This window comes from Onychostoma macrolepis, chromosome 03 (genome assembly GCF_012432095.1).
Source record: "Onychostoma macrolepis isolate SWU-2019 chromosome 03, ASM1243209v1, whole genome shotgun sequence".
Lineage (NCBI taxonomy): Eukaryota > Metazoa > Chordata > Actinopteri > Cypriniformes > Cyprinidae > Onychostoma > Onychostoma macrolepis.
Genome location: NC_081157.1, coordinates 36,946,049 through 36,972,781, shown reverse-complemented (window position 1 = coordinate 36,972,781; position 26,733 = coordinate 36,946,049). Strand labels below are relative to the sequence as shown.

At 38.4% G+C, this 26,733-nt stretch overlaps 1 protein-coding gene across 1 annotated transcript in view; it reads right to left on the bottom strand.

Moving 5' to 3' along the window:
- The window catches only part of shank1 (SH3 and multiple ankyrin repeat domains 1), a 79,435-nt gene that overhangs the window by 43,977 nt on the left and 8,725 nt on the right, over positions 1–26,733 (bottom strand). The window contains exons 2-8 of the mRNA XM_058770453.1: positions 21,477–22,031; positions 5,230–5,433; positions 4,284–4,355; positions 4,016–4,124; positions 2,002–2,156; positions 1,738–1,905; positions 171–287 (exon numbers count right to left, since the gene is read on the bottom strand). Of these exons, the coding sequence (XP_058626436.1) occupies positions 171–287; positions 1,738–1,905; positions 2,002–2,156; positions 4,016–4,124; positions 4,284–4,355; positions 5,230–5,433; positions 21,477–22,031 (1,380 nt within the window). The remainder of the gene's footprint in view (positions 1–170; positions 288–1,737; positions 1,906–2,001; positions 2,157–4,015; positions 4,125–4,283; positions 4,356–5,229; positions 5,434–21,476; positions 22,032–26,733) is intronic.

Here is a 26,733-nt window from a genome sequence, read left to right as displayed (position 1 = left end):
TGGTGACCAGCTTTACCAGCTGCTGAAGAGCAAGGCTATGCTTGACCAGCACAAAACCAGCACTAGTTAGCACAAACCAGCCTGAAAACCCATGCTGGTGTAAGACAGACATTTTCAACATGAGATTTTATTATTTGGCTTGATTTTTGTGTCAGGACCAGCAGCTATACCTTGTTATATAAAGCACATATGTGCAGGGCAGTGTTTCCTGAGGCATTCTGGGATGAGGAGTCTGCACCATAAAAAAGCAGGTGCTCTAAGTGTTGAGAGTTCCCATTTTGACAAGCCTGGAGATAGAAGAGAGAGAGAGAGAATAGCATAGACAAAGAATGAGAGGAGAGGAGGAAAGAGAAAAGAGAGGTGGATAGGAAGAGCAGAAACAGTCATTTGACATACGGAAGGGAAAAGAGGGAGAGAAGAATAGATTTTATACATTGTCAGAACAGACACCTTCGCTAATTAACACCACAGTGAATGTGTGAGTGAGAGGAAGAGAACGAAGGAATCAAAATAGATATGGAAATGCACACATGCACAGAGAGAAGAAGGACTGAGCAGTGATTCCCAACTGATGGTACTTGGAAGAAACTCCAGATCGGATTCTTGACCTTGTAAGTCTCTATTGCCTTTATGTTTGTAATGTCTGTCTGCAACTTGTGTAGCTTTGATGATTATTAAATTCTGCCACAAAAGACTGCAAATGACTTTATTCTTGTTAAACATTCCATCTGGCTGTTAGGTTTTTAAAGGCTAAAAAGCTTATTAAGGTGATTTATTAAAGGGAGGAGAAACTTGGCAAGTGTGTTTTTCAACCACAATTTGACTGTTTTTAGTTTAAAAGTGAATCATTGTAATAATTACCATAATATTACTGATAATGCTAAATGATATCTAGTGTAATATGAATCAAAAAAGAAACACAGTTTCTTGTTAGTATCCATGAAGCCTTACTGATGGAGGTACTGTGGAAGCACTTAAAAAAAGTGTACGAAGGCACAAAATTATATCTGAAAACTATGGTGGTGGTGGAGTTTCTTATGCTTACCAAGCCTACATTTTTTTTTTTAAATACAGTGTCATTTTTATTCTATGAAACATTATTACCATTTTAATACATGTAAAATTTTAATTTATTACTGTACATGCTGATTTGGTCCTAATGTAACATTTCTTAATATTTCCACATTTTAACTAGAATTTTACAGTCGTGCTGCTTAATATTTTTTTGTGGAAACAATGATAACTTTTTGTAACAATGTGAAGTTGTTCCTGTCACTTTTGATAAATTTAATTCATGCTTGCAGAATAAAACAAACATACTGTAAACTTACTGTAATGGTACTGTATGTATCCAAAAAACAAAGACATAAATACATAACTTGTAAATAATAAGCAGGGATGTTCAGGATTAATCAGTGCTTCCCATGACATATGAATGAATGATTCACAGATACAGCAGGCTACAAAAATCCGACCCCTAGAAAAAATGCTTCAGTTTTCCACTTTTCTAACATTTTTAAAAAACGTTTCTAGTTATAATCAACTGCAATAAAAATACATTAATTATAAAATTATTGTTACATATATATACATATTAAGTTGTATGTTTAGAATAAGACTAGACAATTGTTCCATGGCACATCAAGTATATCAGTTACAGCAGTTATCAGTTATACTTCTATTATTCATGTGTTTCCTGTATATGTCACACGCTGTTTTTCTTAGCATTTTTTGTACCTGATGGGTTTCGTCCCAGCCGTTCTCATCACGGAGCCCCAGCTTGGCTCTGTGGTAGAGGAGGGTCTCGCAGCAGGAGGTGTCGCCCCCTATCAGCACAGTGTGGTAAAGTGGTGTCAGCCCGCGGCGGTCCTTATAATCAGGAGATGCCCCCAAAGACAACAGCGTCTAAAAAACAGAAAACAGACAATTAGATGTATATATGATTTTTTTATTACAAACATAAATTCATCCTAATCATGGTTCTGAGGTGTTATGTGTTACCAGTAGGGCAGTGTGCGCATGTGCTCTGACAGCCTTATGGAGAGGGGTCAAGCCATCCTTTGCCCTGAAGTCAATGTGAGCTCCCCCCATCACCAGCACCCTGATGATCTCCCCTCCGCCCGGCTCTGTCTGTACGGCCAGAGTGAGTGGAGTCTCTGTCAAACACACACACACACAAAATCAGTCAGTACACTAGGCAATCAATCAATGTGATAGGATATGTATATGTATATGTATATGTATATGTATATATATATATATATATATATATATATATATATATATATAATAGATAGGAATAAAGTAAGTGAAACTAATGAATCAATTGATCCAGCCTACGAAGATTCATTCATAATATTCATTCACAAATCAGACTGATCCAGATCCCAAGTTCAACCCAGTGATTTGGCTGCAATGGTTAACAGCTTTATGATACACATGATACAGTACATATTTTTCAGCAAATTATTTAAAAGGCACGACATTGTTTTCCCGTGCACTGGTCAAGTTTGAGATTTTGGGCTATTCAACTTTTAATAACATGTTGTTTTAGACTAGTGGAAAGAAATCATCCAAAATACACTTTTAAGTGTTTATTTCATTGCACTTTATCTATATGCATTTGTAGATTTCAATTACTATAATACATATATTTAAAGGCAGTTTTCTTTTTTCTCAGACAGTGAGCCATAAATCTCCACCTCAGTTACATTTACATAAACAAAACTTTACAATTTTATTCCCATCTATTTTCTGAAGAATTTTACAGAGGGGTTTTGTTTCCTCATGATTTACTCATTTTATACATTTTATACATATACACTTAACATTTTATTCCTAAAAAGTGGTGATTTTTTTTCTGGCTGGTGACATTATTTTCTGATTTATGGAGTGATAAAAAGAAAAAAATGTCCTGCAGCGTTTAGCTCCAACCTTGAAAAACCCTCACCTGCCTGTAGCCCTAGTAATTCTGAAGACCTTGATTAGCTTGTTCAGGTGTGTTTGATTAGGGTTGGAGCTAAACTCTGCAGGACAGTGGCACTCCAGGACCGACGTTGCCTACCCCTAAATTAGACAATGCAACATTTGAATATTTAAAACACACGTAAAACAGAACAAATTCTTAATGTAATCAATCAGCTGGAGAAGTATGGTGATATCTATTAGTTATTTTATTTTTTATTCTTCCTTAAAGAGGTTTGGAATGACATGAAGGTGAGTACACAAAAAGATGATTTTTGTTTTTGGATGAACTATCCTTTTAATTGCAACAGAAATTTTCTCTCGGATCAGCCTCCTAGTGGTTGCAAATGGTGCAGCAGTTCTCACTCCCTGTTAGCAGGGTCTGCTTCGTGAAGTGACTGTCAGTCTGGCAAGCACAACATCAACTCTGTGACAACGCAGACGACACAAACTGTGAACAACACTCAAGGTAGCCGTCTTGCAAGTCAAACTCTGCTGTAAACGAATGCTAATATTACTCTGCATTGTCATCTGGTCCATAAAACGGCTTTCACGGCATGTCTGGCCATGTCTCCAGCTCACCAAATGCTTGCCCAAAGTGCTAAAAACTTGAATTAATATGCCATAAAAGATGCTGCCCCGTTACAAATACATTCAAATTATTCAGTGGATTTCCTCTGTTGACACGCATTGAACTGTACCATTGAGCTGCAGTAATTGTTTCATCTCATTAAACAGCCCAAGTGTAGTAATTGGGTTTTTGTTTGTTTATTTAGGAGGCAGCCACTGAGTATAACGTTAACTTTACACATTTGTTGCATAATTTAAACTCCAGATGACTTTTGTTGGCAACTGCATGGATCGTTTGAGAAGATGCAAATGTCCATTCCTGTAAATGCTCATTGAATATTCATTCAGCCCTATTTCCATATGCATATAGCATGTGTGTGGGCCAGTTATGCTCTGCTGGCAGGAATTCATTATCCAGCTCACTAATGGGAAGTTCATTAAGCCTCACAGGAAGGGAACAGTGCAGTGCCTGACACCTCACCTCCCGTATCAGGGTCGTGGTAGTTGGGGTCAAGGCCTTTGTCTACAAGTTTGGCTACCTTTTCCACAGCCCCGGCCTGGATATAGTCCATGAACTTCTTCAGACTGGCCTGTAGGGGGAGACACATACAGCTATGCTAGGCAGTGCCCTGATGATAAGCTACTTATCGCATTTAACATACAGACCTAAGACGCAAGTAGCACACCTTGAATGTTCACTTTATATTTCTATTTTTAGAAAATTAGATGATTTCTGTTGTGATGCTTACCTTTGTGTGTAGTTTGGCCAGCTGTTTTTCATCTAGATTTGTCTGTTTATACACCCTGGTTTTGTAGCGGAACTGTGTGAAAGAAAATCAGTGAAAGACAGTTATCTGAGAGCCGTCAAAGAAACTTTGTGGAGGAAAATTTTTTTACAGTAATGTAAGGAGGACTAATGTAAAATAAGGAGAGTTAAAAACAAATGTTTGGTCTTTTCTTAAAACCCTTACAGGTGGTGTTGTTTTTTTATAAAAGTTTTTGTGATCAGTAAAGTTTTCTAAACTCAATGTTCACTAAAATCAAAACTATTAAAATAATTTCATTTGTTTCATTATTTATTTTAAATTACCTACATATTTTAAAAAAACTATTAAAAAATAGTTACAAGTCATTTAAATAAATAATCAAAACAAAATATGAATATTAGATGAAAACATAAAAAATGTTGACATGGCAACTACTGAAACATATATTTAAGCTGAAGTATTAAAATTACTAAAAAAGAGAACAGAAATCTGAAAACATACAAATAAAATATTTGAATATTAATTTATTAAAATATTAATAAACACTAACAGTATATAAATAATACAAAAATAAGTGATATTGCCAAACCCTATTATCAACTTCAGATATAAAGGGGTTTTTATGAATTAATTAAACTTTGAGTTGACTATTGTTGTAATTGCCTTGTGTGCTTCAAATAATTAAAAAAAACATTTAAATTTTTTACATTGTAAGACAAATCTCCAATAAACCACATCAGGGTTATTAAGATTCATAGTTACCAGAGAAGCCGCTTAAAGAATTATTATCACCTAGGCAACTAACAATTTGAAGCAGCAGTTTCCTAGCACCAACATTCACATTCAATTATAGAATGAGACTAGAAAAAAAAAAAAAGACAGTAAACAAAAATGCCTACATTGAAGAGGAGAATAAAAGGAAGGGTACCTCCAGGTAGGGTACTCCTTTCTCAAAGGATTGTGGGTATTCGCGGAGCGGCCTCTCTTCCTCCAGGAACTTGGCATCATGCCCGTCAGTAGCAGGTTGGAAAAGGCCATAGTTTAATACATCCCTTAGAGATTCAGTTAGACTACACAGCACCTGCTGCTTTGCCTTCCATACGGTTGCATCAGGGTTGAACCTCAGACACTTCTACGAAAACAGAGAAAAAAAATGGCTGTTAGATAAACAAAACGATTATACATACATTATATTATATTACATTACATTATATTATTATACAAATATTAAGTAACACTTTAGTATAGGGGACAATTCTCACTATTAACTAGTTGCTTATTAGCGTGCCTATTATTAACATATTGGCTGTTTATTAGTACTAATAAAGCACATATTCTGCATGACCATTTTCTACATCCCTAATCCTGCCCAATACCTAAACATAACAACTAATAAGCAGCAAATTAGGAGTTTATTGAGGTTTAATGGTTTGTTAATGGTTTGTTAATAGCGAGAATTGGACCTTAAAATAATGTGTGACCAAATATTATATTGTAATATTACATTTCAGATATTTATATTTATAAATATTAGTTTTTTGTTTGTTTTTTTGTGCTTTTATTTATATTATAGACACTAACATTCAAAGCTTTGGGGTTGGTAAGATTTTTTTAATGATCTTGAAAGAAGTTTGAAAGTGTTTTCTGCTCATCAATGCTGCATTTATTTAATTATAAATACAGTAAAACTAGCAATATTGTGAAATATTATTACAAGTTAAAATAACTGTTTTCTGTTTTTCTCTATTATAAAATGCAGTTAATTCCTGTGATGGCAAAGCATTATTACTCCAGTCTTCAGTGTCACATGATCCTTTAGTAATCATGTAATATGCTGATTTGCAGCTCAAGAAACATTTTTTATTATTTTTGGGATGTATTATTAATACGTCTCGCTGCGTATAAAAATTCTACTTTGTTTTAATTAAAAAAAAATGACACCAAACATTTGAACAGTAGTGTGTATTATATTTTTTATTATATTTATTAAAATTAATTTTTCATATATTTTACATTATTTGTTTACATAAAAAGATATGCTTAATTTTATTTTATTTATTAATAATAACTAACAAACAATTCTTATTACTATAAATTACTATTTATTCCTATTGACCCTAAAGAGACAAAAAAATATATATAATGCAGTTCTGTCCGATGTGCACTAGAGGGAGACGTTGTGATTCACTGAGGTGAAACATCACCGCATGTCAGCAGACCCCTGACCGGCAACTGTCCATCCGCTTCATTAACATCCAATTTGAGTCTTTAGTCAGCCTGGTAGTGCTAAATGGCAATGCTAATTGATTAATTAGCCTACAGCAATACCCACAATACACAGCCTGCCCAGGTACCGCAAGAGAAGCTTAGGAATTGCGATGTGATTTGTGACACACCCCACTCGGAAAGGACAGCTCGGTTCCTGCTACAACATCGCCTAAAACCCCTTGCAGCCTACAAGCTTGAGCACAAGCTCCAGGCTAAGGGACTTGGTCGCTTCGAGCTGGATAATGGGACAGCAGCGCAGTTCCAGGAACTGTGAAAATGGGACAGCCCTGCAGCGGAGTGATGGAAAGAAATCCCCTCCTCTGACCTTGAGGAGTTGCTGTGATTGGTCGTGGCTGTGTTGAGGGGTTAAGTCCGAAACGGCCAGTTTCCTGCACTGTCCTCTTGTATGTGTGTGTGTGTGTACATGCAGTGGCACAGAGAAGTGTGAAATTTCTTCCTCCCTCTGTTATTCAGTCTCTCACTTTGCACACAGCCAATCCCCATCACCATGGCAACCAGTTCATTAGTGGAGCAAGCTGCAGGTTACCATAGAAACATCTCAGCAGTCCCTTGGTGCGCTATGGTATGGTATACTAGTTTCACTGTGATCTTACGGAGAGCATGTGCACTGGAGGGAGTTCTGCTCGAGAGAGGTCATGGGTGTAGTGGACAACTTCACAGAAAATTTGGAATATCAAGACATGTGGAGATCACTCACATTTCAGTACGTACAAGTCAAACATCTTGCATATGCAAGGATATGCAGAATAGTGCACCCAGAAATGAAAAATTCATAATCTTTTATACATGCATCATGCCTTCTGAAACCCATTTGTCTTTTTTTCTTCTGTGAAAGACAAAAGATATTTATAGCAGAACATCCAAGCTGCTTTTTTCCCATATAGTTAAAGTGGATGGTGACCACAGCTGTCAAGGCAAGAAATTTAGTAAATGGCTTCAGAAGACATGGAATTTGTAATTCAAAGGAAAGTCCTTTAGAATATTGTTATAGTGTTTTGTGTGTGTGTGTGTGTGCATACTTATCACAACACAGCAGAAACAAGCTGCAACACAAAGGGAACAAGCCGCAACACAACTGGAACAAGCCGCAACACAAAGGGAACAAGCCACAACACATCTGGAACAAGCCGCAACACAAAGGGAACAAGCCACAACACATCTGGAACAAGCCGCAACACAAAGGGAACAAGCCGCAACACATCTGGAACAAGTCGCAACACAACGGTAACAAGCCGCAACACAACGGGAACAAGCCACAACACAACGGAAACATGCGATTAATTTTTTCAGTTTAACACGTTAAAATTATTTAATGTCGTTAACGCAGGGGCGGGGCCTAGGGTTGGCCACCCCACTCATAACTGCTAATTCTGTCTCTTATTTCTTGACAAGAAGTGCATTTATTCAATCGCAGAACGTCTTTAAGAGCACATCAAACAGCAGACATTTCAGACGCGTGCTTCAACTTCACTTCAGCATCAGGCGCAAGCCAAAAGAGCGTACACTGTACTGTGCTCGCAGCACGTGCTCTACAATACACGCACAAAGGTGATGGTGCGTGCATAGCCTGTATCATTTCATATCAAATTGTGAAAGAAACTACGAGCATCCAATATCGTGATCAGTTAAGTCATGAAGTTACCAAAAAGGCGATTAAAGCTGCCATAAAACTGTGCATGCATGTAATATGTCATATATGAGTTACATAAGAACATGTCTCTGAAATGGTTTTCAAAACTGTCCTGGAGCATCCCAGCACTGTCTCCCTCATCTAACACACCCGATTCAACTCGTCAGTTCATTAGTAGAGACTGAAATGGGTCCGACCTGAAATGGGTCAGAAAAGGTAGAGTTGAGAGAAAATACGATGCGTGTCAGATCCGCGTCATGTCCAGCAGCTACAGCTCTTAAAGAAATAGAAGCCAAAACAACCTAATAACCAGCTGCTGTGATGTCTATTCATCAATAATAAAAGAAAAAAGAGCAAATCAATAACTTTTATAGTATTAAGGATTCATCTGTATTTAGTTTAGAATTTAGTGTTTAATAACTTTATTACATTTCTGTATATTTCTGAGGGGCACAGGTAGATAAATATGACATTTATTATAATGGGTTTATGTGAAGATTGTTTTAAGTTCACTTAAATTAGAAGTTATTTTTAAAGTCTAATAAATGTTAAAATTGATAGCTCTTAATTATAATGTAAAGTTGAATGGCTAGTCAATGGTTAAATATTAGGGGGAAACATTTTTATAGGAAAATCAGTATTAATTGGTATCAGTGATACTGGCCTTCTGTCATAAAAAAGATGTCATTAAATATTAAAAATATACTGTCTTTATGTTCATTAATTTGAAGATTGAATGTGAAATTATTGCAATATAAAAGTATATTTAAAAACTTTAATGTTAGGTGGGATTAATCGCGATTAATTTCAGAAAAGTGTGCGATTAATTAGTAAAAAAAAAATTAATCGATGACAGCACTAGTCGCAACACAACGGGAACAAGTCGCAACACAACAGAAACAAGCCGCAACACAACGGGAACAAGCCACAACACAACGGGAACAAGTCGCAACACAACAGAAACAAGCCGCAACACAACGGAACAAGCCACAACACAACGGGAACAAGTCGCAACACAACAGAAACAAGCCGCAACACAACGGGAACAAGCCACAACACAACGGGAACAAGCCGCAACACAACAGAAACAAGCCGCAACACAACGGGAACAAGCCGCAACACAACGGGAACAAGCCGCAACACAACGGGAACAAGCCGCAACACAACGGGAACAAGTCGCAACACAACGGGAACAAGCCGCAACACAACGGGAACAAGTCGCAACACAACAGAAACAAGCCGCAACACAACGGGAACAAGCCGCAACACAACAGAAACAAGTCGCAACACAACGGAACAAGCCGCAACACAACGGGAACAAGTCGCAACACAACAGAAACAAGCCGCAACACAACGGGAACAAGCCGCAACACAACAGAAACAAGCCGCAACACAACGGGAACAAGCCGCAACACAACGGGAACAAGTCGCAACACAACAGAAACAAGCCGCAACACAACGGGAACAAGCCGCAACACAACGGGAACAAGTCGCAACACAATGGAAACAAGCTGCAACACAACAAAATTAGCACAACATAACAGAAACAAGCCACAGCGAAATTACCACAACACATCGAAATTAGTCCTTTTGTTGTGTTTTGGCGATTTTGTTGTGTTGTGCACTACTGGGCCACCATACTGGACAGCCTCTGGTTCACATATACTTTCACTGCATGGAAAAAAACAGTGTGAACATTCTTCAAAACATCTCCTTGTTTGTTCTACTGAAGAATAAAAATCATACAGGACTGAAATGACTTTAGGTTAGTAAAAATCGAAGAATTGTCATTTTTAAGTGAACTATCCTTTTAACACTACATGTACAATGCAAATGATTAAAAAAAGGTGCACAACACAGATGTAGACGTGAGTTCATTTGCACCCATGTGATTACAATAATTTTGTTGGAATGATAATCAACCTGGAAAATGATTTATTATAATGACATCTAATTATAGTAATTTGGCAGTTAATCTAAGAGCTATTATTTTCAGGTCCAAACCACAGACTTCTTCACAATGCCATCCTCTCTTATTTTCCTCTGACAATAAGCGTGACATCCTGTGGTGTTTTCAAAGCGTTGAGGAACAATTTACAGATAAAAGTTCTAAACAGATTAGCTAATTAAACAAAATGTACCTAAATGTCTTTGCTTGTATGTCCTGGTCTAATTGCTTTATTGATAAAGATTCTGTTTAAGAGCTACATCTCTCTCTCTCTCTTGACATTTTCATACTTGTTTTTCTCTGTTCTTTAGCTAATATTCTGTTTTGAGCCCATTACTTTTGTTCTTTCTCTCTCTACTTTCTCATTGTGTTTTTGAATGTCAGACCAACAAACATGTCTTAATCAAATACCAATCCAGCTATAATAGGGTCATGTTAACATAGATGTGCTAACGTGGCCATTAAAAAAAAAAAAAATTCACACAATTGACCTATCGGTAAGGCCCTCCCCTCGAACGCAGACTAGCCAATGACAGTCGAGTATCAGTTGCACGGAGAGCAGAACTCGGACATCTTTAGGTTTCAGCGCCATAGAGAAACATTGGAAGATCCGAAGCTCGCATCGGTTTTATGGGGTTTATGCTTCAAAAATGGAAAAACGATGGCCTGGGGTACTTGTAACACTGATTCCAGGTATCCTGAGAGGATGGGCAATATAATTTATTTTATTACATTTCCTGAATCCAAACAAAACAGAACAAAATGTCCCCAAGTATTCACCCCAATACAAATGAAGACAAAAACTTTCATTTTCTGGTTGTCATAAACTGATTAAGTTACAATTTTCATCTGCTCAAGCAGAACGTTAATGTTATCTTGTGCTTTAGCAAGGTATCTCTGGCTAAAACTAGCTAACGTTAAATTTAGTGAGTCCATGCTAACGTTCAACCTAAATAGCGGACTGTTCTCGCGTCTTGCACAGTGTAGGTCAAAAACACATAAACTAAGGTCTACATTTCAGTGCCTCTCCATATTAAACTGGTTAAATGTGCATTAATTTAATCGTACCCTGCGATACATGAACAGTGTTGATCCACCGTAATATGAGACTTCTCCCGCTTGCATTGTGATCTGTAAACCCTCCTTGGAGTTACCCACCGTATTTATTTTTAAATATTTTATAAATCCCTCCATGGAATATTTAATTCCCATTTGGTGGCCTTCTGTGTCCAAAATTGTGCAAAAATATCATAGGACAAGGTTTTCACACTGCAGCTGTCATTGTAAGACAGTGAGCAACTCCCTTTGTTTGTCCGAGGGAGCAACAGTAACTAAGGGGGGCGGGGCTTACCGATAGGTCAATTGAGTTTAGTTGTCCCACATTACCAAATGTCCTAGATTAGCCTGATTCAAACTACATTATTGATTCAGGGGGCTGAGATCTCTGCAGACTGCGTATACTATACAGAACAAAAATGCCACATTTTGCTGATATAATACATAAGGACTGCTGTGCATGGCAAACCAATATTTTTACTTCACTCGGAATATGTTTGAACTATTACAGACATCCAATGTACAGCTGTAGGAAAAAGTATGCGACTGTAGATACCATGGGTTAAATAGCTTATACAAGTTGATCTCATCAACAATGGACAAACATAGTTTGCTTAAATAACACACAAAAATGTTTTCATGTCTTTCTACAACACACTATGTAAAGATTCACAGTGCAGGGTGGAAAAAGAATCGGAATAGTTGGATTTAATAACTCTTTTGTCAATAATAACTTCCACCAAATGTTTCCTGTAATTGTGAATCAGACCTGCAGGAGGTCAGGAGGAATTCTGCACTATTATTCTTTCCAAAACTGTTTCAGCTCTGCGATATGCTTGGGATGTCTGGAGTGAATCACACTCCTAAGGTCATGTCAAAGCATCTCAGTCGGGTTGAGGTCAGGACTGGGCCTCTCCAGAAGGCGTGTTTTCTTCTGTCAAAGTCATTCTGTAGCTAATATACTACTATGTTATGGTTTATTGTCTTGTTGCATCACCCAGCTTCTGAAAACTCAACATTTTATATTGTTTTTAAGGGCTGGGCAGCTCTGACCGACAACTCATCTTAAAATCAGTGAATGTTTACATGGTGTGTTCTGTGAGTGGAAATACCTCTATTTCAATAAATTAGCATGAAAATATGCTCAAAAATGTAACGGTTCCTAATGATAAGAAGTAAATAATTGCTGTAATTTTAAACTGTCTTATACTGTATGCAAGCATTATGTGGTGTTGTAGTCTTACTGAAGTGTTTACTCATGTTTGACTGGTACAATGCTTAATGTAACCCTCTGTGTGTGTCTCTCTCATTCTAGCAGCTCCCTCAGGCCCGTTTCTGCAGGGCAAGAGCAGGGGGGATTAGTAGACTTTAATGAGATCTATAGGGAAATAACCTTCACTGCCTCCTCCTACTCCTCTATCTCTTTCTCTTTTTATCACTGCCATCTTCATGACCACTCCCGTCTAGTCTTCACAATTACACATACTTATCATTTTCAACCATCTTCCACTGGAAAAAAAATGTTTTCAAACTTTGTGTAAGATTTTGAATAAATGATGTTCTTTTGAACTCTATTTATCAAGATACCTGGAAAAAAATGTATCATAGTTTCCACAAAATTATGAAGCTGTTTTTAACACTGATAATAATAAAGAAATGTTTACTGAATGCCACATCAGCAAATTAGAAAGATTTCTGAAGAGTCATGTGACACTAAAGACTGGAGTAATGATGCTGAAAATTCAGCTATGAAATCACATAAATAAATTACATTTTAGAATGTATAAAATAAAAGTTATTTTGCAATATTTCAGTTTTTACTGTATTTTTGATTAAATAAATGCAGCCTTGATGAGCAGAAGACACCTCTATAAAAAGAAAACATTAAAGGGGTCATGAACTGCCTTTTTAATTATTTTTGTACTGTTCTCTGAGGTCCACTTATGTTATCAAGATTTTTACATCAAAAAACATTACAATTTAGAAGTAATAGGCTATTTTCTGTCCTGTTTTAACCCCTCTCATCAGACCGCTCTGTTTAAATAGGCGTAGTGGATTGTAGACTCGGAAGTAAACGCCCACTGCTATGATTGGCTAACAGTTGTGTATGTTTGACAGCGTACTTTCCTCACAGATGGACACTGCTGTGATTTAGGTCAAAAACACATGAATACTCAGTACGTATCAAACAATCTGTAATAACAGACATAGCAATAGTAATCATGTAATAAAAATAGTTACACTTGTGTGGTGAGACATTACTGTTGGATCCAATATAGCATCGTCTTTTAGTTTCAATCTTTTCTGCAAATCCCGTGTTGAATTGAGAAAAATAAAGTTCATCAAATAAAGTTTATTGTTTGGTTTCTGAATAGACCTGCATTTACTACATGCTTGATCCAAATCAGGGATCAAGCAGGCGCGTTGATCTTCTTCTGCGGAGGCGATGTTTAGTCACACTATTACATCATAAAGTGGCACATTCCACAACTTGTTAGCAGATTGGCTTCTATATAAACTGTTTTTAGACTAACGAGAAAGACCTCTTATATATATATATATATATATATATATCAAAAGATCAGATTTCTCAGATAATGACCCCTTTAAGATAAACAGGCAAAATACTGTTAAAGACTCTCTATCTTTTTTTTTGCACTTTAGCAATACTTTCCCTCACTGACTTGTATTATCCTCTTTCCATGCCTCTCACACTCTTTCTCCCTCTGTCTTTACTTCTTCACTGTTGCCCCCAGCTCTCTCAGCGATCGCTGGTTCAGTGAGCTGCAGGCAGACTCTGTGGTTAATGAGTGTGAGATGTGGGGTTGCTCTGATAATGCCCTGATGCCTCTCAGGGTTCAGCGCCCTGCACTGCCAACACATCTGTTTCACTATTACTATCATTATTTAGCATACAGTTCCTATGCAGTTTGTGGTAATACTAATAAATTTCAATGTTTGATTTCAAGTGCATTTTGTACGATAAACAACTCTAGTTCTGTTTTGGGTCATTGTTTGATGTCTGATGGCAAATCTGTGTCCAAAAGCGTTTAGTGCATTACGGGGTGAGTGGGCATTCCCGCGGCCCTACATTTGCTCGGTTGTGTTTGCGCACCTCCTGTCTCTCCCCGAACTCATTAAACCACAATTAACGAGCAATTGCAGTTTATTGAGGGTGAATTAGCTGGTATGTAGAGCAGGCCTAATGTACTGGGATTATGCGGACGCATTACTCCACACAGAAAAAACAGAGAGACTCGTAAAAGAACATGGTTTGAGGCAAAAGAGAAATCAGGAAGACATAGGAAAGAAAGACATGAAAGAGAATCTCAAAGTCAGACGAACCTTATTATAAGTATTTTTAATAAAATAACATTGACAGCTTTCCGCACCTGACTGCCTTCTTTAATGTATTAATGACTAATTAGTCGCAATGTAATGGAAATAACAACAGATCTTTTATTCCATATTGTGATGTATGTCCAAGTGAAACAAATTATTGAAAAAGAAAAAAAGTTGGGAAAGGACTTTGTTCTATTCATTGGTTTCTTGATTGGATGGAGGGTGATCTGAATGTGAGGTCAATTGTAGGAAATGGGCGGGACTTTAAGCAGACTAAATGATTGGAGAAGACTGGCAAACATCATCAGATAGAAGTTCAAAACAAATACAAAATGAAACATGCATGAATGAAACATTCATAATAACATCAATAACATAGATAAGGTGAATTCTAATTTTCTTTTAATATGATTTAAATTATGTTAATCAAAATTACTGTTAAAAGTTGGTTCTAATTTTATAACCCAATACATCATGAATGCATCATTGTATTGCAGCATTTGACTCATGTATCATCATTTTTGCACAGGCAGGTGTTGCAGATGGGCTAAAAATCACAAGAAAAATGTTTGGCAGAGTGTTTCGATGCAGCTCAGATCACCTCCAGGTGTTTCACTGCCATCCTTTTTCATCTATCAACCAATCTTACACTAATTACAATTTGCTAGTGGCTTGTTGGACTAAATAGGCAGCTTCGAATAACTGGTACAAAGAAAATACCACTCATTGTCTCTCTCATCCACTTGCACACAAACATACACAAACTTCCCCCTCACAAACACACACTAATGCACATATGCAGACCTACATTAATTATACAGTCCCACATTGGAAGAGTAAAAAAGCAAGAGCAGATACAGTTTAGTTTTTACAAACACTGAGAATAAAAAGAGAAAAATAAAATGTAAAAAATTGCTGAAACATTGAATATGCTCCCTCATCGGGCATGTCCAAATCCATTGGTTGAGTAACTAACTAAATTCTACTAAAATGCCTCCATCTGGTCAATATTTGAATGCAGATATCCCACAATCCCGTGCGTGTGGTTTGGCAGTTGGTTGCAAGAATAAAAATGCTTTCCGACTGAGTGATTGAAACAAATGAATTCGTAGATGACAAGATTGTTTTTTTTCCCCCCTAGAAAAATTATTACTTAAATTATAAATTACCTAGAAAGACTCTAAATATTTGCTTGGTTATTTCAAACAGCTCACAATTATTATTTATATTATGTATAAATCGGTGTTGATCTTGTTAACTAAAACTATAAAAAAAAAAAATTTGGTAATCAAAGTAAAACTGAAATATAATCAAATATAAATATTAGACCAAAAAATGTTGTTGCCAGAAATAAGCTTAAGTACTACAATTGCTAACTGACAACTCAAACTGATATAAAACTAAAACTGAAATAAAAATTAATTACAAAATTTACAATAATAACTATTATTTAGTAATATTTCAAAAAATAATAATAATAAAAATTTAAAAATGACAAAAGCGAAAAATGAACATTAAAATGAACACTAAAAATATAAACATGAAAGACTACACAATATATTAACAAAAACTATAACAGCATACATACAACACTAAAATAACACCGGTATAAATGATATTACTGTGCCTTAGAAGGCAATCAAAATGCTCTGTTGAGTAACTGGTCAACTGGGCAGCGAGGCAGCAAAACTGCCTTCAGTTTGACTTCCACTGAAAGAACACTCTGGGCCTAGGTCTACCCATTTTAATTCAATTATCAAGCATAATCATATTATTCATGAATCATTAATCTCCTGCCACTGCCCACAGCTATAGGACGGGCCAGGGAGCATGATGGGAAAGTAAACCTCAGTACTGTCATTCAAAGAAATGAAGCACAACTATAAACACACTGTAGAGTACTAGATGCTGTCGTGTGTTTCTGGTCTGGGAGGAAGCAGCATCATCGTTTGCATCCCTTTCGGCAAACATGTCCACAGTGACTTTAATTAAAAGTGCCTGCTTTAATTTGTGGTGTACAATAAACGGATTACAGCAGTGGTGATTTCATTCCTCAAACCACTGAACCTCTTAATCTGTCTTGTGAAAAAGAGCTTCACTTAAACACCATCACACGCTTTTTACTGGGCTACTTTAAACCACATCTTTCTTCCCCTCCTTTTCTCTCCATCTAAAACCGTTGAGGTCACCTTGAGTCTGTTTCTATTTGAAAGTCATACAGTTGTTTACAGGATTTTGTTTGGGAAGGATTTTTTGCCATGTGGATGTTTAACTAGACTCCCTGTACTTACTTTCCTTGTTTTTTGCTTTTGCTTTCTTGTCTCTCTCTCTCTTTTGCTCTTTCTTTTTGCTTTATCTGGGGGGAAAAAAACAATTTTGCCAACGTTTGCACATCTGTATGGAGAAGCTTGGATAAAATCTCCTTACACACACACACATATGCACGCACACACACTCGTGCAAGCGCACAGACCGTATGAGCGTACGCTGGAGGGCAATTTCAGCAGATCCAGCCAGCGTCAGCCCATATTTAAATATAGATTCCTGAGCAATCAGAATCCTGTAAAACCATATAACATATCAAGAGAAGTATGAAATATTGTATAGTTTAAAAGTTCAAAGTAATTGGACATGTCAGTGATTTATTTGAAACTCTTTCTGACAATACCAAATCTTGACCAGGGCTGCGTTTCCCAAAGCATCGTAACACCGTGTCTACCCTGGGCTCGAGCAGCGTGATGCGACGCAACAAAAGACAGCAGAACCCATAATAACTAAGTGATGCTATCCACACTGGATGCAATCTGATGCCTCATTCTGTTTATGACCTACTGACACAAAGTACAAGTGATTTGCAACAGTCCCTTTGTCGTGTCCAGTGTAGACAGACTTTAGCACAGCGCAACACAACAACTGTCGTGTTCGGTGTAGATGCGGTGTAAGTCCAAGTAGATTATAGAACCATTAATGGTCTCTACAATCAACTTATCTCACAATGCTTTTGAGAACATGATGCTTCTGATCAAATTTTCAGTGGTGAATCGGTGGATTTAGTTCTGATTAAACCAATCTGAATGTGACTGAGTTCAGTTGGATCACTGAGCAACTAACTATATTTACACTATCATTCTAAAGTTTGTGATAGATATTTTTGAAAGAAGTCTCTTATCCAGGTTGCATTTATTTGATCAAGCAAAAACAACAGTGAACTATTATTACAACTAAGAAATAACAGTATTTAACTGCATTTTAAATATAGTTTCAAATTGAATTTATTCTTGTGATGGTAAAGCTGAATTTTCAGCATCATTACTCCAGTTTTCAGTGCCACATGATCCTTCAGAAATCATTCTAATATTATGAGTTGCTGCTCAAGAAATAGTTCTTAGTATTATCAATGTTTAAAAAAAAACTGGCCATTATACACTAAACGACTGAGGATCATACACTACCAGACTTTGAAGTTGTTCCGATCACAACAAACTCATGTATAAATGTGTGCCTTGTTGCTAGGAGACGCATGACAAATTAAAAAAATATGTGTTCTAAAATCGGCTGAAAATATCAAACATGTTTGATATCCTCACACCATGTCTACACCAGATGCGACCGTTGAAAATCATTTGAAATTAGTGACAATACGTCATAAATAGAACGCGGCAGCAGTTTACTGTCGGGGATTTGTCGTGTCGTGCTGCATCCAGTGTAGACAGCATCACTGATTATAATGAGTTCTATAGTATTTTGTCGCGTTGCGGCTCGCGTCCGGTGTAGACACAGTGTCAGAATGGATGGAATCAGAGTCTGAAGCAAAAAAAAATCTATAACCATTCATACACTACGTGATTTTCTGGAATCTGTCAACTCAAATCTGCTCTGACTTTCGGCAACTGGCATCAAGTTGTCCAGCAAAAATTGTGTAGTGTATTCCAGCCTTTAGACTAGAGACCTGCGCGGGACGGATTTTTCAGTACCGCTCCCACCCGCTCCCGCAGAAATATATCTTATCTGGTCCCGCTCCTGCCCGCGACATTCATGTTTTGTCCCGCTCCCGTCCGCAAAAGCCCGCATAACAGTAATCAATATAGATTTTTTTTTTGCAGTACATCGAAGAAATTTACATGAAATGGTTCTGTAACATCTCCTCAGCTCCGCAACATCCCAGCATAAACCCTCCCGATAAATTATTTGTTATTTAGGCTAAGCATCAACATTCACAAACCGATGTTAATTTGAAAAGAAAAGCAAGCACGGCACGGGCTGCTGTGTGCATGGTTTGGCATGGCAGAAAACGACCAGCGCTTCCTTTATCATCACTAAAAGCTAACATCTCAGTTCATTGCGATCTCATAAAGCTCTGTTATAACACAATGAACATATGCACAATTAATCTTTCACAATGTCTTCCCTTTCTTATGTTAAAATGAGAGGATTCGTGAGGCGAGCACGCAAATTTCAGCACTGCTGTGAGTGGATTCTAACTTCATCACCTCTGATTAGAGACCTGCATCCCCGCGGGAGTACCGCGGGACCTGCGGGACCTGCGGGACCCAACGCAAGTGCAGCGCAGGACAACTCTTGATGGGCGAGTGCGGGTGTGGGCGGGATGCGGGAGAATAAAATGATTTGCGGGACTCCTGCAAAATAGAAACTATCTAAACATAAACATATAAATTGTTATTTATCTGTTGCACAAAAGCAAAAAGAACAACTAATATTAACATTAAAATGATTAACGTGCAAGCTAGGCAGAGTTTCTATTTATAACACGTGTTTAAAGGGTTGCGCAGTGTAGCCAATCACAGACTCAGCTGTTGATTTCTGGAACGCAATGGCCAATCAGGGGTGATGAAGTTAGAATCCACTCATAGCAGTGCTGAAATTTGTGTTGTACACGAAGTGTAGACATTGTGAAAGATTAATTGTGCATATGTTCATTGTGTTATACCAGAGCTTTATGAGATTGCAATGAACTGAGATGTCAGCTTTTAGTGATAATAAAGAAAGCGCTGGTCGTTTTCTGCCATGCCAAACCATGCACGCAGCAGCCCGTGCCGTGCTTGCTTTTCTGTTAAAATTAACAGTGGTTTGTGAATGTTGATGCTTAGTCTAAATAATAAATTATTTATCGGGAGTGTTTATGCTGGGATGTTGTGGAGCTGAGGAGATGTTACAGAACCATTTCATGTAAATTTCTTCGATGTACTGCAAAAAAAAATCTATATAGATTACTTTTATGTGGGCTTTTGTGGGCGGGAACGGGACAAAACATGAATGTCGTGGGCGGGAGTGGGACCAGATAAGATATATTTCTGCGGGAGCGGGCGGGCACGGGACAGAATCTTGTGGGAGTGGGCGGGAGCGGGACTGAAAAATCCTTCCCGCGCAGGTCTCTACCTCTGATTGGCCACTGCGTTCCAGAAATCAACAGCTGAGTCTGTGATTGGCTACACTGCGCAATTCTTTAAACACGTGTTATAAATAGAAACTCTGCCTAGCTCATGTTAATCATTTTAATGTTAATATTAGTTGTTCTATTTGCTTTTGTGCAACAGATAAATAACAATTTATATGTTTATGTTTAGATAGTTCAGGGAGTCCCGCGAATCATTTTATTTTCCCGCATCCCGCACACACACGAGTCTCTTCCCACCCGCACCCACACTCGCCCATCAAGAGTTGTCCCGCGCCGCACCCTGTTGCGTTGGGTCCCGCGGTACTCCCGCGGGAGTGCAGGTCTCTACTTTAGACCAACTAAAACCCAACTTTTAAAGTGCATGTAAAGAAACTTATTGAAAGTGCTAATGACACCTTGTGCTTCGTGGTGGCAGCCGCAGCATTAAATGTGTGTTTGTTGAGTGTGTGGCCCACCTGCTAGCAACTTGCTGCGCTCTTGGATTTCAAAGTCTATTCGCATTTTATATATGTATAAGATACTGTTATGACGCTTTTCCACTGCGTGGTACGACTCGGCACGGCTCAGTTCAGCTTGGTTTAAGTTTCCACTGCAGTTTAGTACCGCTTTAGAGTGGGCAGGATTATTCACATGTCATTATAGTTGCGCCGCATCTACTGCCGTGACTCCTGAAAAACTTTTTCATTCCGCGTTGCTCCATCAAGCTCTCGCTGGATCTGCTCCTCGGCTATCAACGAGAGGACAGTCTGTACTTCCTCAACAGACAACGAAACAGCCACTTTTTGGTTGTTTAAAAAAGTTGCGCTCATTCAAAACAGTTGCGTTCGATCCTTCGCTGGCTGTACTGATTTAAATCTAGCAGGTCTGTAGTGTCTCGTGGCACAAGTTCAGTGACGCAGGCAGTGATGATTCTCTCCAACCAATCAGTGATCAGCAGAGTTTACACGTCACATTTTGGTAACGGTAAGGCTCGCTTGGAACCTCAGCCGAGGTGGTACTAAAAAAATTACCAGGTGCCATGTACTGTACCCATTGGAAAACCCCCCAAAAGTGAACCGTACCGTGCCGTACCATGCAGTGGAAAATCGCCATTAGAGAAGTAAGTGTAAGTATAGCAGGTCTTTTGTGGAGCAGAAATCATGTGTATTGACCAAGAGGTGTCTAGGAGAGCAAGTTCTGACCTGCCATAGCAGAGCGCACGCGCCAGACAGTTTGAGATGGCATTGAGCGCTTGAGAACAGCTTTTCCAAGTCTGTAATTCATTCATGCTCCCTTTTTTAGATTGGTATACTTGTCATAAACTTGTATCACTCCCAGTATTCGCCTAATTGATTCTTTGAACGGTGTTCAGCGGCACTCTGACTGCCTGGTTAATATGTATGCTGTGGGCTCAACCAGGCATGGTTAGCAAAAGACGGATGTTGCATAGCGTATGAGTGGGTAATTGGAAAACAGGTGTGGGTTTTTGTGTGTGTGTGTGTGTGTGTGACTAACCGTCTGTTTGATATCAGGAATGCCAATCCGAAAGACCATCATAGCTATGTGTGTGTCGTCAGGTGCGTTGCTCGAGCTTCGCTCTCGTAGCTTCCGCTGCTGTTGCGGCTGCTGCTGCTGATTAGCCGGCGCTTGGTGGGTGGGTCCAGGGTTGGACGAATACGGGTTGGCCGTGTGGCCCGGGTTGCCGGGTCGTAGTGGTCTGTCTCCTGGAAGTCGTCCAGCCATTGTGCCTTTTTGCCTGTGCCCCTCTTCCCTGCCTCCTCTCAAACGCCCTGGTCCTCGCCTAATGTCATCTTCGTTGTCCACGTCCTCTTCGTCATCCAACTCCAGCTCTCCGTTCTCCTCCTCGCCTTCCTCGTCCACGCCATCATCATCCATTTCCTCTTCCTCCTCCTCCTCCTCTTCTTCTTCCTCTTCCGCCCCTGGATAAAGGTGTTGACTGTTTCCCAGCATCCTTTGCTGCTCCTCGTCGCTGGAGAGGGGGCTGAGCGGCATCGTCATGGCGACAGGGAGAGTGGCACCAGCGGCAACGGCATCATCCCCAGAGACACACTGTGAAAAGAGAAGAGGAGTGTAAGCATGAGAAATAGCGAGAGGTGGATGATGAGAGGAGGAGAGAGCAGACTGAGAGAACAGAAGTAGGAGTTCGAGAGAATATAAAAGAACAAACAATCCCACATCACTCCATCACTCAGCAGCTCGCACCAAGTCGCAGCAGGCCATTCATGCAAGACGTGTTCGTGCATTTGTGCCGTTTTTAAATGCACACTAGAGCAATGTCTTTGACAGTCGCGACGTGTCTCGCTGGTTTTCAAGCATCTCGTGCCACAAGCATTACGTTTGAGACTGGAATGGAAATGAATCAAGATGAACTTCTCGTAACTTGACACAGCGTCTCAAAAACATGGCGCTCATAGCAACGGACTTCAGTGAAACATGTCGCAGTGGTTAGGTACGTCCACTAAAGTGCATGTTTACAAAAAAAAACACAAATAATTCTGTGTGAAGTCACTTAAAGGACTTGTGCTCCCTCAAATAAATCATCAACCCATCATCATCGTCATCATCCTCCTGTGTGCCACCTTTACAGTTCAGTCCAGCTAAAAACATATACTTTAAGTAACACATTTAAAACCAGCAAAAAACAAAACAAAACAAAACAATAGAAAATAATGCTAAAAAAAAAAAAATCTGATTTAATGGCTTAAATATTGTATTATTTTTTACAATTATATCCAGATTTGTTTTGTTTTAAATCTTGCACTCATGTAACACCAATATATATACATTAGTGCCTTGCGAAAGTATTCATACCCCTTCATTTTTTTCACATTTTGTTATGTTGCTGCCTTATGTTAAACTGCTTTAAATTACTTTTTTCCACATCAATCTACACTCCATACACCATAAAGGCAAAGAAAAAAACGGTTTTTAACATCTTTGCAATTTATTGAAAATAAAAAACTTAAATGATTCCATTGTATAAGTATTCATACCCTTACCTTAGCACTCATACTGCTTGTAGATGTTATTACACTTCGAGTGAAGTTAACCTGTGGCAAATTCAATTGAATGGGTATGATTTGAAAAGGCACCCACGTCTTAATAAAAAGTCTAACAGCTGAAAATGCGTATCAGAGCAAAAACAAAGCCCTGAGGTAAAAAAAAAAAAAAAAAACTGCCTGTAGAGCTCAAAGACGGGATTGCATCAAGCCACACATCTGAGGAAGAGTTCAGAAAAAGATTCTGCTGCATTGAAGACGCATGTAGTCTCCGTTACCCTTAATGGAAGAAGTTTGAAACAACCAGGACTCTTCCTAGAGTTGGCCTCCTGGCCAAACTGAGCAATTGATGGAGAAGAGCTTTGGTTAGAGTGATGACCAAGAACCTGATGGTCATTCTAGTTGAGCTCCATGATCATATTTGGAGACAGGAGAAACCTACAGAAGGACAAACATCACTGCAACACTCCACCGATCTGGGCTTTATGGCGGTGTGGCCAAACTCAATCCTCTCTTCAGTGAAGACACACGAAAACCCACTTGGCATTTGCAAAAAAGCACCTAAAGGATCCTCGGACTGTGAGAAACAAGATTCTCTGGTCTGATGAACCTCAATTCATCATCTTTGAAGGAAACCAGACACTGCTCATCACCTGCAGAGTACCATCCCAAAAGTAAAGTGTGCTGGTAGCAGCCTCATGCTCAAAAATATTGAGATAGCCCTAATGAAAACCTAGTCCAGAGCATTCAGAACCTCAGACTGGGCAGAAGGTTCACCTTCCAACAGGACAATGACCCTAAGCACACAGCAACAGTGGCTTATAGACAACTCTTTGACTGTCCTTGAGTGGCCCAGCCACAACCTGGGATTGAATCCAATTAAACATTTCTGGAGGAACCTGAAAACGTGCACCTGCCCCTATCCAACCTGACAGAGCTTGAGAGGTGAAGAGAATTGGCAAATGCTGATGAGCAAAGCTTGTCACATCATACCCAAAAAGACTTAAGGCTGTAAAGGTGCTTCGTACTAAGTTATGGGTATGAATACTTGTGCAATGTACTTATTTCATTTTTTTTTTAAATTAAATTTACATAGTTGTGACCATTCTGTTTTTTGCTTTGCCATTATGGTTTATAGAGTGTAGATTGATGTGGAATAAAAAAGTAATTTAAAGCAGTTTAACATAAGGCAGCAACATAACAAAATGTGGAAAAAGGAGTATAAATACTTTCATAAGGCATTGTATATATAAACATATATGGCTTAAATATTGTTTTTCACCAAAACAGGAGCATTTAGAAAATGATCAGTTTTTGCTGATGCTCTTGGGTGCCTTATAAAGCATTATAAAGCATGAAAGTGAATAACTATCATTATATTGAATTCACCAAACCGGATATTCATTAAATGATCTTATTTTGTGTTCAGATGAAAAGGAGTCATTTTTGGTGAACTATTCCTTTAAGAAAAGATCAAATTGTCAAGACATCAACATCATGTTCCAATTCCACTGCACACTGTCTAGCTAGTTATGAACACAAGAACAGTCTCCGTGGGAACGGCCCCTCGGCAATAAGCCAATTCTCATTCACAGATTACCACCTACCCCTCATGTCCCACTTGCCCTTATGCAAAACAAACACACGCCGTACTATGACGAGAGTGAACTGTCAATGTACAGACAGTCATGCACTGCTTGCATTACAGTAGAAAGAAGACGTTTGGCTTCTACCAGCTCTGTCTCTACAAACACAAACTCGTGCACCTCTAGTATTACAGCACAGACGGGACTCTTGCCACTGTCCCTGTTCACACACATGCCGCAAACAGCACTCAACACAGTGTTGTATCTTCTCATATGTCCCAGATCAGTAACAAAACCACTGCAGCCCAGCACTCTAAGGTACTGAGTGTCTCTCCTTCAAATAGACCTCTTCAAAATAGGATTACTGTGTTTAGCAGAGGGAACAACATACTTCTCTGTAGTGCCACTCACACCCAGCTGCTGTGTGGCTCAGATGCTGCACCCACACTTTAGATGTGGAGGATATCTTATGACAATGTGTCTTGTTCTGGTGCCAATCAGCTGTCGTATCCGAAAGTGTTCACTTATTACCCATAAAATCAAATATCTCACTCCATACACAGAACCCTAGAGAATGGGGTTTTCAAACTTGTTGATGCCAAAAACACTCATATGATTATCCCTGATGTGATGTGATATATGAAGCAATTTAAAAAAAGATAAGAATAATTTTTTGTAAACTTATAAAGAAAATGATATATTTTCCAGATAATATATTTTCAAGGAATCTGCATACAGTTTAGTAAAATAAATAAATAAATAATTGCAATTATCTTGTAATGTAATGTCTTGAGAAAGCAGAATAAAATCGTGAAATGTTATTTTAGTGATCAAATTGACTGAATATAAATGTAAAAATACTAAATCATTGCATTTAACACATTTCATTAATATCTAAATTGCCCATGTTAACTTTCACAGACACAAAAGTACATTTTGCAAAATAGTGATAATTCGTCTATTTAGCATCTTTCTACTTTAATAAAATTACCAGCAATTATCAAGCAGTTTCTTGTTTATTTCTCATTTATGCCATATATTGTAACACAGATTCCCAATTGCCCATGTCTGCCATAACCTTAACTGAGTTTTCATTAGAAACACTGTGTTTTACCTTGGCAAGATACAAAGCAATTGAAGCACTGAACAAGACATCATTGCTTGCCCGCCACCAGGGTTATTGACTCTGTACTGGAGGGCAGCTGGTGTTAATGTCTCTGCAGACACTTAATTCAGAAGCAGTTCCTGAGGGTACTGCAACATAATTCCTTTGTTTCACATGCCCATATCCTCAGCACAGAAGCAAACTATTCAAAACAATAGGAAAATAGCCCTAGAACATCTTAGCTGCATGAAGAATTTCAGTCATTCAATTAAAAAAACACAGTGTAAAATATACAGAGAGTGGCGCTACCAAAGTTGACAATGTGCCAAATACAATTACACCCAATTTGCATCTTCAGCAAAGCACACAAATCATAATAGCTGTGAGCCTGTGGATTTGTTGTGAAGTGCCCCACAGAGAGTCGGGGGAGACCGCTAGGCTTCCTGAAAGAGTATCTTAGTACTGGCTTAAGGACTTCCCTTCAAGTTCAGTGCAATATTCTGACCCTGAGGTTGTTGATCATCAGTCATTTATAGCTTAAATGTGTTTATGAACAGAGAAGTCAACTCGTGTGTGTGTGCACTGCAATTACAACACAGATTGCCTTTTATTTTCTCAGAGGTTTATGTGTGCTTATGCATGAGCATGATTCAATTTGCTGAGCGTGAATGAGTTTTATGCTATTTATGTAGTCTGAAAAGGCACTTGCAATGCAAAGTGGCAGAGGAACAGTTTCTGAAGCAGTGTATATCTTTTAGTCGATGTTAAGACCAACAGCTTGCATGACATTTTTTTACACTAGTATCCACCTTATTTTTCAACGCGGAAGTTTTTTGTGAATGTGCGAGACTTCCGGTTCATTAGCCGGTGTAGGGAAATAACGAGAAGAATAACAGGGTGCAGTACAGGGTAAAACTGTTTGCATTACAAACCAGTGTGTTCATAACTAAGATAATACATTAAAATAATATGGTAAGACACACCAGTTTGCGATATCAAGCCGCAAAACGAGCTGTTTTGTACAGCTAAAAATAGCTGGAAGCAAATGGCACTAACATTAG